Genomic DNA, 13,793 nt, shown 5'->3' with positions numbered 1-13,793 from the left:
ATTAGGGGCGTGTTAATCCTCTTCTGTATGGGATGATGAGCCCCCCAGCTTCATCGTTAAACTTTTAGCCGACAACGTGTCTATTATTTGAGTTTTAATAAAGCTAGCCTGAAAGCCTTTCCGTAAAAAAATTAAGTTTGGCCTGGTGGACAGCTTGTGTTCTTTTTTTTAGCCATGGACATCCTATTGAGACACGTGTTTCTAAATAGAGGGGCTTTCCTATGTAATTAAATAATTCATGGGGGTTTTCTACGTAATTAATAAGCTTGGGGGTTTTCAACAAAAAGTCATCACGCGTGAGCCACCATAGTGTCTTTTTTTGCAGGATTTAATTAAAGTTCAGGGAGTTTTCTAAAAAAACATCACATACAGCAGACGTCCGTTATTTGAGTTCTAATAAAGCTATAAGAGATGTGAACAGATTGTTTTCATAATTAACCTCTAAGAAATGTTCATAAGAATAACAATTTCTCTTTCTATATAACTATTTATTTGTGAGAAAAATGTTCACATCTGGCCACAATATTGTTCGACTACTGAAACAATGTCTCATTGCTCAAAATAAATGTTCACATTATTTATTTGCATATTTCGATAATAAATATTAACCTTTTATCGAGAAAATTTTCACTATAAAAAACTAGAATATCTTCACACAATTATTTTCTGTGGAAATAAATTGCCAATTGTTGTTTTTGTCAATTAAAAAAGGCACACATACATCTAAATTAACAAAGACAAATGACTCATGATACACACGTTGAGTGATTAATTCCGTTATGACACAACTCTTCTCTGGGCCACTCTCCGCCTTTGGCCCACCCCCGCCATGGCCCTGCACTACCTCCCCCCCCCCCCCGGCCCTCACATGCTTGGCCTCCTCTGGTATTCGAGCAACCTCCCATCTAGCTCGTCGCCTTCGGAAGTCCCTGTCATCCTCTCTTTCGTCGCATCAATTCTCTAATTCGTCCCGGGGGAGGTTTCGTACCGCCCCTCCCTATAGCCCGAAAGAAAATAACATGGTACAGCCATCATCGCTGACCAGGACGGTCACCACTGATGGGTCTCACTTCTATCCCAGCAACAACGACTTCACCGTTTTGTAACCATCACTATTGACAGGTGCCCTACGGAGCGCCGATGGGTGGTGAACTACATCACTGACCGACAACCCTAGGTCTGTAAGTGCTGACCTATAGTTTTTTGTACTAGTGTTGGTCGGCGACCGACTCTGACGATGGTGACGCTTGCATGTCCTAATTCTCCTTGGAGATGTCGTTGATGTCTTCTTCCCACCTTGAACGAGGGCTAAAACCCATTGTCTGATTCATCGGTCTGGATGGTGGGACATCATACGTCATTTATTTTACACAACCCTGCTAGTGTTTTGTCGCATGGCTAGCAGACTGGTAGTAGGTGTTGTTTTTGGGGATGACATTGAACGCAACTTGCCAGCTTGAAATTCTCCAACATAGGCTCATCTTGTACAGGATTTGATAGTTGCAGCCTACGGATTTTGTTCATGATACATATAACCTGTGGCTTTTCTTGGTGTATTTGGAGTGATTTTTATTTTATCTTTTTGGTTGGATGCATCCACATAGGACCTGCATTGTTTTATCTTTTTGGTTGGGTGCATTCGCAGGGGACTGGGGTGCGATAAAGCTTCCATTTTCTTAAAAAAAATCTACTAATGTCAATCATGGGTGGATGCATACAAGCCATTGTTAAGTGTAGATATCTTCATCATGCAAGTTGGGGTAAAAGTAAGCATGTCATCTCTGCCCGTACTCATCTAGCCAAGATGGCTCTTTCTTCAGATATGAAGTGAGATATTGGCTCACAGACTCTCCTGAACTAGGCAACACACTAGCGAAGGTTCCCTGAAATATTATGCCTTGCCATTTAGCATCTTGGTGTCTTGGAGCTCAGCGTCTATGTTGCTCCTTGAGAACGACATTGTGATCACCTGCTTGCTTTCTATCGCCCTTATTTACGAATCATACTCGTGAGAATCGATCTCTTTGAATCCCCGTTCCATCCTAGTCAAGGAAGTAACTAGCACACCATGCATTCTCAAGAGGGCACGAGAAGTGTGGTGCATGAGACTGCCAGAGCATGAAGGCATTATGCTCCATGAAGAGAGTATGCTGAGGGAAATTAGCTGATGCAGCGGCGTAGGAGGTAGATGCATGGAGCTGATTTCAACTAGTTCGTGCAAGTTGCAATTGTCGCGACCCATTCATAATTCCCGATGTCTCCTATACCTATGCAACTATGCCATCAAAATCATAACCCTAGTGTGCGGACTGCAGAGGCATAACACAATGGGATTGGACAGTTTAAAGACATAGACGTATAAATTATTGATCATTTGCTTAGATAAGTCTTGCTCCTTATACAAGACATGAGTGATAGGCATTGCCACATTGACATGAATTCATTCGTCCTTTAGTAGGTGAATAGCTAAGAGCACCTTGGCTATGAGCTTGGTCCATGAAGTCATGAGAATCGATCCTGTTAAGGGAATACCCAAGGAATTGACTGAAACGAAAAAAATACCGTTGACTTCTTCTAAACCATTGAATTGCCTCTGCAAGATTTCTCGTAGTCCTTTTCTTGAACTCGGGCACTTTTCAATCTCAGACTCGCCTAGTGCTAATATTTGTTTCTCTTTGCTCAAATAAATGTTTATGATTTTTTTCATGGTGACTATTTTTGGTAAAAATTGCTGGCTGCTGGTTACAAAATTGTCCGACTACTACAGAAATGTTCCATTAATTTGTTTCAAACAAATTGTTTGCTCCTGTTTTTCTCAAAGGCGCACGCGCACGTACAAAATCCGCATAAAAAAGAAGACCAACGTGCATGTTGAGCTATTTCTATTTTTCACGCTGCTGCTCCCCGTCGCCCTCCTTCGGTCCGTCGCCTGTCGCCAAGATCCGCAATCACTCGCGGCCCCGACGCTCTGGCCCGTCCTCGCGGCGTGGTTCCATCCTCCCACGCCGGTCGCCGGTCGCCTCTCTCCTGCCATCGCCTTCTCCCCTTGGTCTTTCCCCTTTTCACCGGCTCTTCAACCTCCACCTTTTTTTAGGGATCTTCAACCTCCACCTGAAAGAAAAGGACAGAAGTTTCTGTACAGCTTTGGGCTGGACGGCCCATCTCCCGGCCCGTCAGAGGCAGAGCCCGTCATCATCAGCACTCTGTTCCGCACTTCTGCTCCGCGCCCTAACTCGCCGCCTCTCCCTTCCCTCCTCCCCTATCGCCGCTCCTGCTCGCCGGCGGCGACTCCTCCCCCGTCTCCCTGGTTCGGCGGCCGATGGTGGCCATGAAGACGAAGGAGCAGGAGGACGAGGCGCCCGAGGAGCGCGTGCCGCACCTGCCGTGGATGCGGCACCCCGTCGACATCGACTCCTTCTCCGGCTGCCCCGTCACGAGCCTCCCGCGCCTCGACCCCAGGTACTACCATGCCACACCCCATGTCCGTGCTGTGCAGTATTTCTGCTCAGCAATGGCCTGCTGAATTTGTAGTGCCTGAGTCTTCAATTTGACAACGATGGCGCTGTTGCGCTTCACTGGATAGCTTCTTGTGCTGCTACTAGAATTTCTATTAGCATTGGCTGCACTACTTTTGTTCAATGTCATGTGCACTAGTTGTTTCACTTACTTTACATGTTCGATTTCGTCTACTTTGTTTAGCCGCATATTAATTTTGTGTCCTTTAACTCTGCACAAACGTCTTCGAAAATAGCATGTAACAGAGGGCTATGTTTACTGTTACACAGATTGGCGGAAGCGTTGCAGCGGATGGGAATCGAATCTTTTTTCCCGGTTCAGGTTTCGACATGGCTGGAAACCATTGGTCCTGGTGCTTTTCAGAGGGATATCTGTATTAACTCCCCGACTGGATCCGGCAAAACCCTTGCTTATGCCTTGCCTATTGTGCAAATGCTTTCTACCCGGAAAGTAAGGTGCTTGCGTGCTTTGGTTGTGCTGCCTACACGGGATTTAGCATTGCAGGTTTGTGACACTTATTTTACCTTCTACTTCTAGAAACTTGTGTACACTAGTCTATACTGTCAATATCTTATTCCAGCAATTTATCCATAGAAAAACTGATGCATGCTGTTCTACATCGTCAATAGCTATTCCAGCAATGTATTCCATTTAATATTATTCAGTTCATCATGACAAAATGGAAGTGTCTTCTGTTTGTTTGTTCCACTTCAGGTTAAAGAGGTTTTTGATGCTATTGCTCCTGTGGTGGGCTTGACAGTAGCATCAGCAGTTGGTCAATCGTCCATCGCGGATGAAATCTCAGATCTGATCAAGAAGTCCAAACAAGAACTTTACCCATCTCTTGATGATGAATATGTCGAAATGGAACCACAGACTAAAGTTGATATATTGGTGGCAACTCCTGGAAGATTGATGGATCATATCAACATGACAAAAGGTTTCAGTCTGGAGCATCTTCAATACCTGGTAGGTTTGTCGGCAACCATTTCTGTCTCCTCACACTATTCTCTACAATGGATGACTGAGTTCATATATGATGTGCTGATATGTCCTGTTATACATAGTTGAGGCAGTATTGTTTGTGTGCCGCAGTACCATGTAATGTCGAACAGTATGCTGGCAATTGGTTTGGACCAAAGTGCATATGATTTACTTTACCTGGCCTGTATCCAGATAGCAGCATATTTTGGCCCATTTTGGGATGACTAGAACAATTTTCCAGATTCACCACTTCATTTAGACACTTGCTATGGATGTCATTCAGAACCATGTGAGTGTTGCCTCTAGTTGCAACAAGTTTGGCATGTCCTGCTTGTGTTTTTTTTAAAGAATTATTCAGTCAACAGGCCCCCCTATTTGTGCAATTTTTATAGCATATGATGATATAAAACTTAGTCATAGCACTATACTTGTGCATATTAGTATTAGTGTTGCTTACTTGCTTTTGATTTATTTCAAACTTGCGGTTTCAGGTTGTTGATGAGACAGATAGGATGTTAAGAGAGGCATATCAGTCCTGGTTGCCAACAGTTATCCAGTTTACTCGCCCAACAAATCAAAATCATTTCCGGCATGACACTCCTGGACGAACTCTACTGCATCCATTGACCACCATTAGAAGATCGTAAGCCTTGTTCTACGATATCAATTCCTCATGTTATTCTTGTCCTCTTTTATCACTTTATGTTTCAATTGAGGACTTAATTCTACGCTATGGCATCTAGGGGTGTCGAGCGAGGGTTTAAAGGTAAATGCTATCCAAGACTGGCAAAGATAGTCTGCTCTGCTACACTGACCCAAGATCCCAGCAAACTTTCTCAACTTGAGCTGCATCATCCTTTGCTGTTGAATAGTGGGAAGAAGCGTTACAGAATTCCTACAAAGCTGGAGTCCTACAAGCTGGTTTGTCAGCTTTACTGATTGTTGCTTTTATCAATGCTTATGCCTGAAACACGAAGGGGTGTAAAAGGCTATTGTGAACTGTCCCATGCGTTCTTATTGTCCTTGCTGTTATTTCAGATCTGTACATCAAACATAAAACCGCTGTGTCTCATTGTTCTTCTCCAAGAGCTGCGTGGGGAGAAGTGCTTGGTTTTTACTAAATCTGTAGATGATAGTCACAGACTAAGCACTTTACTGGGATTTTTCGAAGACTTACCCTTTAAGTTTAGTGAATTCTCAAGTTTGCAGCGTGAATCTACTCGAAGGTAATTACTCATGTTTGTTTCCTGTTGTAAATCAGAGTTCATTTTCTTGCGCTGGTTGCAGACAGCCACAAAAATAAGTAACTACAAATAACCATCTCTGACTGAATATGCCTTATACAAGCTCCATGGATCATATTTGTTAGAGCATGTGTGTGCAAACATAAGAAAGCGGCATTACTCGTTAAGTTTGGTTATGTTGATGGTGGAATTATATTCTGACATGTCGAACTTAATCTCACCTTGTGATGTTAATAAAACTCTGCTGCAGGAAGACGTTGGCAGCCTTCAAGGAAGGGAAAATAGATGTTCTCATTGGCTCGGATATAATGGCTCGAGGAATACATATTGATGGTTTGAGATATGTTATCAACTATGAGATGCCGCAGTATGTGAAAACATACATCCACCGAGCAGGCCGAACTGCCAGGGCAGGTGAATCTGGTTCTTGCTTCACGTTTTTAAGGAAAAATGAGGTAATACGCTGTTTAACAATAATGATAATTAGTATTTGGTACAATGCTTGCTGTGGTTGATTGATTCCATGATAGTGTACATGATATGTCTATATGTGTAAATAATATGCTGATCTCATCCCTGTATTGCTGGCTAATTTGATTGCTGGGGAACAAACAAATTGAGTGTTTTGATGATATAGAATTTGCTGTAGATAACTGTTACTATCAGGTCTTCCTGATTTGGATCAGGACTTATGAACGAACTAATGATGAATCACCTTGATATTTGTTTTGGAATTAAAACAGACGTGTCTGCTACGAGATGTATAAATTAATCTCAGCATATTCTTCTCTAGTTACATAGGTTGCTGAGTCAAATGTCATGTAGGTTAAAAGATTTGACAAGATGCTGAAGAAGGCAGATGGTTCTAGCTGCATCCTTCGCTCGCTACCCGAGGAATCAATAGATAGCCTTCGCCCAGTTTTTGAGACCGGTGAGATAGCAGTCCTGTTTTAATCAGATTACTATGTTGATTTGCCATCACCCACGCCTTTGATGTTCTTCATTGATTCTAATATTGTCTCTGTTTTCTTTTTTCCTTGCTGGGCTGTTAAAAGCTCTGGAGAAACTGAAAGATAAATTGAAAGGGTCCACGGAACCAGAAGCATCGAAGAAATCCAACAAGTCGGGAGATAAAGTGCCGGGAGCTTTGAAAAGAAAGAGAGGCAAGCAAACATGAAGTGTGATAGATCACTCGGTGTTCTGAATTGTTTTCTGTAAACGTCTTAAATCCCCGGCTGGTACATATATTTGGGGAACTATACTATCCGAAGACGCAGTGCATTTCCCCCCTGTTTGCTTTTCTATATGTAGAACCTCTGTTACCCCTACTGATCAACACGGCGCGATTTGATGATGGACCGTGTAGTTTAGTGGGTTTGGCTGATTTAGTCTGAACATTTGTTGGTAAACCTGAAAATTCTAGGTGCACGTCACAGTAATTTTTCGTGTCTGTCCAACTGACCCCCACCTGCATTTCTGCAGAATTTTTTTTTGTTCCCCTTGTTCAAATGCTACAAGTCGAAGTTGCTTCTCCTTGTTCATCAGAGTTGTCAGTGGCATTTTTTTTTTTGGTTAACAAGCACGGTTGAAGATGCCCTAATATCTTCACCGGATCACGTAATTCACGCATCAAACATCATGGCTTAATATCTTGAGTTCTTGATGCTCTGAGGATGTTCTAATTAACCTTGTTACCACCTGCATCCCAGCCATTGGCACGTAAGCATTTCGCGCATGGCTTGACAGTAAACGCACTATAACTTAAGGTTATCTGACTGGCTGGCTGTCCGGGAAGAACAAAGCGCCTGAAACAGCATATGCTCCCCTGGCTCCCACACGATAGGTTATCTTCCAATTTGTTGACCAGCTTTGCATTTGTACCTTCTATGAAAAACAACTTTGCATTTGTACCGTTTGTTGTCTACTCAAAACTTTGGTATTTTTACGTTCAGAAAAGAAACTTTGATATTTTGGACTCGCGATAAATTTGATTCCTCTTCAGCTTTGTGCAACAAGACGAACGACAGCTCAGCAATAATCTTTGATATAAACAAGACTAGAGACTAGAGCAGCTCGATCATATCCCAAAAGGGAGAAAGAGATATTAGAAGAAAGGCTATTGCATATATAAATAATAAGAACAGGAAAAAGGTAGGGCTAAAGGTTGCATGATTGCACATCATTTCTTCTTCTTATGAACAGACATAAAGGCCAAGAGAAAAAGGGTGTAGAGCTGGCTGGCAATTCTAGCCCCAGAATTCAACCTTCTGAAGAACTGTCCCTGGCTGAAAGAACAGCCGACCACTTCACTGTCCACTGCCGTCCCCGATGGTCCGGGAGCCATCGGTGCCCATGCTGTTCACCAACTGAGGCGACGCAGGGCTACCGCCTTCGTGCAGGGGTCCTCCGGCATTACCAGCAGGGCGGGTGGCGGAGCGGAGCGACGATGAGGTTGCGGAGGAGATGACCGAGGCAAGGGAGATCGGCATCAGGCAGAGCCCCTTGCCCTGCAGGTACTGCATGGCAGTGCCCATGTCCTCCTCCATCAGCCTCGCCACCTGTTGCTCTGTCGCCCGCAAGGTGCTGCCACCATTGTCATCGTCGCCATTGCCGTCGCCGCTGCTGCTGGTCCCGTTTCCATTTCCGCTGCTCTGCAAGGTGGACTCAGGTTTTAGTACAGTGGCAATTGAGCGGATGACTCTTATAGAAAAGCCAATGCTTTCTTCAAAAAACAAGGAGAGTTAATCGGGTAGTTCATCGAGTTCGAGATGGTGGTTGACCTTGTAGTAGCTGGGGTATGTTAAGGAGCTGCCAATTGTCCTTAGTGGACAGTAGCTCCTACAGCCTAACTGCTTGATTGGTAGTTTGGTACATGGTGGTCACTTTTCAGGCGTGTTTTCCTTTTTCCCTCCAGTTCTTAAACCAGAAAGATTCTTCTGAACCTTTTTTTGTTGTGCTGGCATCCACTAATGCTTGATCTGTTCCTTAAGCAACAATCCTTTTGATTTGAATAATGTGGTGCAATTTTTATAGGCGTACTATATTAGTTTAGTTGCAGTAGCTCTTTACTGTGACTTTCAGTCCTCCGAATGCTGAATTTAGATTTTTTATAGGATTTTATATACCTAAATTCTACCGCGTGGACTTGAAGAGGGATCCACCCTAGACAAAAATAATCATCTTTTTCATATACAACCAAAAGCTAAGTGAGTCAGAATCAGCACACCAACTTGAAAATGACAGGATTATGAGTATCTATTCGTACCGGACCGATGGTCAAAAGGCTAACATTCCATATATATACACTTTGTGATCTAACAAACGTAATTAGCGGATTTTAGGGATCAGAACAAGTTGGCCCATGCAAGCAAGCTAGTGTTTGGCTCTAGGCTAACACTTACTAACTATGTACAAGTCGTTGTCAGTGATGTAGGATTCCTCCAAAAAACAATCACATATAAGCTTGTCAAAATGGAAGATCATGTCACATACGTACCTCTGATGACAAGCCAGCAACCAGAGGGCCAACTGCAGCAGCTCCGCCTAATCGGCTCATGCTGAGAACCTGCAAAAATGGGGCATCTGATCAGGGACCATGAGTTCCATCAAGGAGCAAGCTGACTAGCAACATTCAGAAACTTAGCGACTAGCTAGTAGTAACCCAGGCTAGGTGCAGAAAAGCCGAATTATGTACCTTGACTTGAAGCTGGAGGAACTTGACATAATCAATGATCTCGTCGAGCATCGATGCCTTGTCGGTCTGCAACAAAATTCCATCTTGTTATTCCAGTTACAGTGACCTATGTCCGGTCTAGTTCGCATTGTGGCAGCTGCGTCATCTAAGACATGACAACTGATATAAGGTTTTATTCGAAAAAGCCAAGCAATCGACATTCGTTATCGCTCTAGATACCGTGAACAGTGAATAAAAGTTGTGCAAAAAAAGATATCACATGTGCCATTGGAAGCTCCGGGAGTATCAACCGTGGCAAGAAGCTGGAGCACTAGACAACACCCCTGTTCTGTAACCATCACAGAGTCCACGAAAGCGGGTTGTCTCAAAGTCTAAACATGTTTATGTTATATGGAACCCCCCATACATGATACATCTGTCATTCTCCTCATGATGCTCAATATTATAGTTCTAGGAACCTAGTGTTTAGTGAAATTTATCCTGAAGCCCCTAATTTAGTTTTCATTTCCCCTCAATTTGGTGTCGCTGTTTATCTACAATTGCACTAATTGGTACTAGCTGTGGCCTTGGCCCAGACTGATGATGGCAATAACAATTGTCAATCCCCTTGGCACCATGTCTGATCTCTCTTTTCCCTGCTGCTGCCTGCCTTACTAACCTATTACCACCAATCAGAAGTCACTAAATTACTAAGCCAGATCCTCCAACCAAGGACCGACATGTCAACCCTATCCTCTGGATTATTTGAGTGTAAATAACCATACAACTCCAACTACCATGCTTTCCAATTCCATCACGCACTTGCCATTTTACAATCACTTATACTACTGCAAAGATAGCATGGCATCACACGTTATACTAGTATGATACACCAGCTTTACTCTGTCTGCAGCAACGAATAATGCAGGAAACATGGATGCATTTTTCACCAGAATTCAGGGAAGGAAAGCTTCCTTGCTGCTTTGCTTTGCTCAAAGCAGAGAGCGTAAGGAAAAGGCAAAAGCGGGAGGAGGAAAGGCGGGACGTTTCCCTCACCTTGTTGGCGTTCGGGACCAGCTCCTGCAACGCCTTCATCCTCTCCGCTATCCTCTCCCTTCTGAGCTGCAGAGCAACACATGGAAAGAAAATGAGGAAAACCACACGGTTTCATTTCAGGTTCTTCTTGCTGCTGGTGCCAACATTTTGAGCAAAAATGCCAGTAATTGATGTGGAATTGTGAAGATTGTTGCTGGAACAGTGACAAATGCAAAATTTGTGCAGTGGGATTGCGAGAATGTGACAGGTCGGAGTGAAGTAAATGGTCCAGTGAATGTGGAGCTCGAGCAGCAGGAAGTCAAGAACAGTAGAGGATGTAGGACGTAATGATTGGGGGGAGAAGGGGAAGGTGGTGGCGTTGGTCGCGTACACGCTCGGCGATGCTGTGGGGGTCGGTGGCCTGCCCCCTCCTCGCCCGCTGCCGCTGCCGCGGCGGCGCCGCCGCCCCGCCCTGCGCCGCTGGCGGCGGCATTGAGCCGGCCTTCGATGCACGGGGGGAAAGAAGGCAGAGTTCTGTTAGTGCGACTGATGAAACACGGAACAAAGCCAAAGCTGGACGCGGCGGTGGTTCTTGGCTCACCTGCCCGAACGGCGGCTGCGCGGCGCCGGCGGCGTGCATTCCGGCGGCCCCGAACCCGTCGAACAGCGCCTGGTTAGCCCCCTGCAGGTCCTCCCGCGACCGGTCAGTGAACAGAGGCAGCGGCAGGAACCCCCCGCCGTCGAGGCCGTGGCGGGGAAGCATGGCCGGCGGCGGCTTGTCGTCCCCTCCGCCGCCGCTGATCTGGTTGTGGCGGAGGCGGGAGGCGAGGAGGGCGGACTCGTCGAACCCGGGGTCGCCGTCGTGCGGGGGCGCGCCGGCCGCCTGGAGCTCCCAGGGGGGCCTGACGGAGCCGAGCTCGGCCCAGGCCGTCGGCAGCGCGGACAGCATCTGCTCGAAGAAGTCGTCCTGCCCCTGCCCGCCGCCGTGCATTTCGCGGCCGGCGGGCTGCATGGGCTGGCTACTTGGTTCTCGGCTTGCGCGGAGGGAGGGGAGAGGGGAGGAGGAGGAGGGCGCGACGGTAAAGCCGGCGAGGAAAGGTGGTGGTGGTGGCGGCCTGGGCTGGGCTGGGTTGACGATTGCAGAGAGCGAGGCGACAAAGTTTATAAGCTCGCAGAGAGAGGGACGGCTCCGAGGAGTGTCGTCACGATTATGGCTACATGATATTTCTTTTTACTGTGAAACCACGTCATGCTTTTTGTTGTAAACTCTGTAAGGCTGTAACGCGAGTACTTCAGTCAGATTCCAGTCGGTTTCCGAAGGAGTCTATGTATGTATGTATGTATGTATGTATGTATGTATGTACGTATGTATGTATGTATGTATGTATGTATGTAGGAGAGGTTCAACGGTATGCTTCCAAATGTATGAATTTCCACGATTTTATCAGATATAATTCGGAATGCACCAGTTCTACTAGCTATGGGCTCATGGCATTATCCACGGTTCCCTGCTTCTTTGATTCGCAGGATAGGAAAAACACGTGATTGCAGTGACAAGTTCACTCAAGATTTTGTTTCCACCCAGGATTCCTTTGATTCTAAAGATTTTCATAGGAACTTTGGAGGATTAGAATACTTAGGAATTTTTTACATGTTGATTGTTTGATTTATAGGATTGAATTCTATAGGTCTTTTTTTTTTCTTCTAAGGATCCCTTTGTATCACATTCCATTGGAATTTAGCATCCACTCAAACCTTTTTGGAAGAATTCTTTGTTTTTCCTATAATGCAATCAAACAAATCAAACATCATGTAGGATTGAGATGAGGATGCCATTCTAATCTTGTAGTTTTCCTATTCTCGCAGTTTAAGGATCGTGCGGTGCGAATCAAAGGCTAATTTTTTTAAAATAATACATTTTTTTATTAATTTGCACAAATATTATGCTAAAAAATAATTTTCAAAAATAATACACCGTCGACCCACGGCAGGCCGACTGGGCCTAGTCAGCCCGCAGCAAGCCGAGTAGGCGCAGTGGGCCAGTAGCCGGCCGACAGCTGGCCCGCCTGACACGTGTCGGCCTCGGATTGGGCTGGCCACGTCGCGAGGGGGAGGAAGGGAGCTGTCGGCGCGGACGCGCCCCTATCAGCCTACCGCGGGCCGATCGGCCTGCTGCTGGCCGATAGGGTGCGGCCCCACAGCTGGCCCGGCTCCCCTGCGGCCTTATCCTCCCTTTCCTCCACGCTCCTCCGTTCTTCTTCTGTTCTTGCTTTCTCCTCTCTCTATACGAAAATGCCTCCAATTTCTACACCTAAATGACTCAGTTTTTTCCGGTTTTGGCACCGTGAATGGATTCAACTTAGTTAGGGCAGCCAAAAGAGGTCTCGATCTACTGATGGGGTAGCTCGTGGTGGTCTTGGTGAGCATTTTGGTGAAGGTGGCGGTGGTGAAGTTGAGGCAGTGTGGTGGAGGTGAAGCTCCGGCAGTTTGGTGGCTACCGTTCGTCGTTCGTCGTTCTTCGTTCACACGCACGTTTCAAGGGTATATTTCAACAAACATTTTATTTTCCGTAGGTATTTGTTAATATGTTTCGATATGGAATAAATTATGTGTGCGATTATTGTTATTTGCTCCGGTAGTATACGTAAATATATTTAGATGCCAACTAATTAGTTGTGTAAAAATGTGTAGTTGCTCCGGTAATATTCCGTACTATATGTGGATGTCAAGTATTTAGGAGTGTCAGTATTTGTAGTAGCTCCAAAAAAAAGGTCCGTAATATAGGCAGTCTAGTCAAATATATTAATCTGTCAATATTTGTAGTTGCTTCGGCAAATATTCGTAATATACTTGTAGGTGTGTGAATTGTATTAGTTGCTCCGTTAATATTCTGTAATATATAGCTAGCTAATATATAGACATGTCTAATATTTGTTAGTGGGGGTATTTTAAGTTGTTACTTAATACTTGTATTTCGTTGTTGGAAAAAAAATAGGTGAGCCGAGATGTCCGATGTAGTGAAGTTCAGATTTTGCTATGGTCCTGGTACTGTCCAAACAACTGAGATGGGAGCAGATCTGAGTGAATTTACTCACATAGATGTGCCAATGAGTGCACCTCAAACATGGTCTGTCAGTCAGTTGAAAGAATGGACTGCGGCAAGTTTAGGTCTTGATACTGAAACACACACCGTCGGTGTTCATGCATTGTGGACATGGTCAAGTTCAATAATTTACTTGTATTTGAGGCCAATAGACCGAGACTCCGATTGGGTACGGTGGTTACAAGGTTGTGAACGAAGGGGATGCAATCCTATTGCTTTAGTGCTTCCCGTCGTGAAG

General features: G+C 45.0%; 2 protein-coding genes across 3 annotated transcripts; one reads left to right on the top strand and one right to left on the bottom strand.

Annotated features, from left to right (window-relative positions):
* Nucleotides 1-2,997: 2,997 nt before the first annotated feature.
* Nucleotides 2,998-7,285, top strand: LOC123128772 (DEAD-box ATP-dependent RNA helicase 1). Of its 2 annotated transcripts, none has more exons than XR_006463414.1 (9): nt 2,998-3,459; nt 3,786-4,020; nt 4,231-4,485; nt 4,992-5,143; nt 5,244-5,421; nt 5,539-5,726; nt 5,995-6,158; nt 6,570-6,675; nt 6,800-6,893. XR_006463414.1 is itself a non-coding variant. In XM_044548869.1 (9 exons), exons 1-9 carry the CDS (start codon nt 3,320-3,322, stop codon nt 6,919-6,921), a joined length of 1,581 nt encoding a protein of 526 aa, XP_044404804.1. In that variant the 5' UTR covers nt 3,009-3,319; the 3' UTR covers nt 6,922-7,285. The 2 variants fall into 2 exon arrangements, 1 of the variants encoding a protein (XP_044404804.1); XM_044548869.1 differs by having other exon boundaries at nt 3,009-3,459; nt 5,995-6,199; nt 6,800-7,285.
* A 563-nt stretch (nt 7,286-7,848) lies between these two features.
* LOC123128771 (transcription factor LRL3) lies at nt 7,849-11,654 on the bottom strand. Its single transcript, XM_044548868.1, has 6 exons — nt 11,054-11,654; nt 10,844-10,954; nt 10,474-10,539; nt 9,439-9,504; nt 9,241-9,309; nt 7,849-8,395 (listed from the first exon to the last, which is right to left on the bottom strand). The coding sequence occupies exons 1-6, from the start codon at nt 11,462-11,464 to the stop codon at nt 8,051-8,053; spliced, it is 1,068 nt and encodes a 355-aa protein (XP_044404803.1). The 5' UTR covers nt 11,465-11,654; the 3' UTR covers nt 7,849-8,050.
* Between the last annotated feature and the right edge of the window lie 2,139 nt (nt 11,655-13,793).

The sequence above is a fragment of the Triticum aestivum genome, chromosome 6A, assembly GCF_018294505.1.
Source record: "Triticum aestivum cultivar Chinese Spring chromosome 6A, IWGSC CS RefSeq v2.1, whole genome shotgun sequence".
Taxonomy (NCBI): Eukaryota; Viridiplantae; Streptophyta; class Magnoliopsida; order Poales; family Poaceae; genus Triticum; species Triticum aestivum.
This window is presented reverse-complemented; position numbering and strand designations above follow the sequence as displayed.

Bases quoted from the DNA above. Each gene is read 5' to 3' on its own strand.
- LOC123128772 (XM_044548869.1), top strand. From the start codon at position 3,320: ATGGTGGCCATGAAGACGAAGGAGCAGGAGGACGAGGCGCCCGAGGAG. The intron at 5,422-5,538 runs GTTTGTCAGCTT...CTGTTATTTCAG, and splicing joins AGCTGGAGTCCTACAAGCTG to ATCTGTACATCAAACATAAA. The intron at 6,200-6,569 runs GTAATACGCTGT...AATGTCATGTAG, and splicing joins CGTTTTTAAGGAAAAATGAG to GTTAAAAGATTTGACAAGAT.
- LOC123128771 (XM_044548868.1), bottom strand. From the start codon at position 11,464: ATGCAGCCCGCCGGCCGCGAAATGCACGGCGGCGGGCAGGGGCAGGAC. The intron at 10,540-10,843 runs GTACGCGACCAA...GTTGCTCTGCAG, and splicing joins CCCACAGCATCGCCGAGCGT to CTCAGAAGGGAGAGGATAGC. The intron at 8,396-9,240 runs GTACGTATGTGA...TCCACCTTGCAG, and splicing joins TTGCTGGCTTGTCATCAGAG to AGCAGCGGAAATGGAAACGG.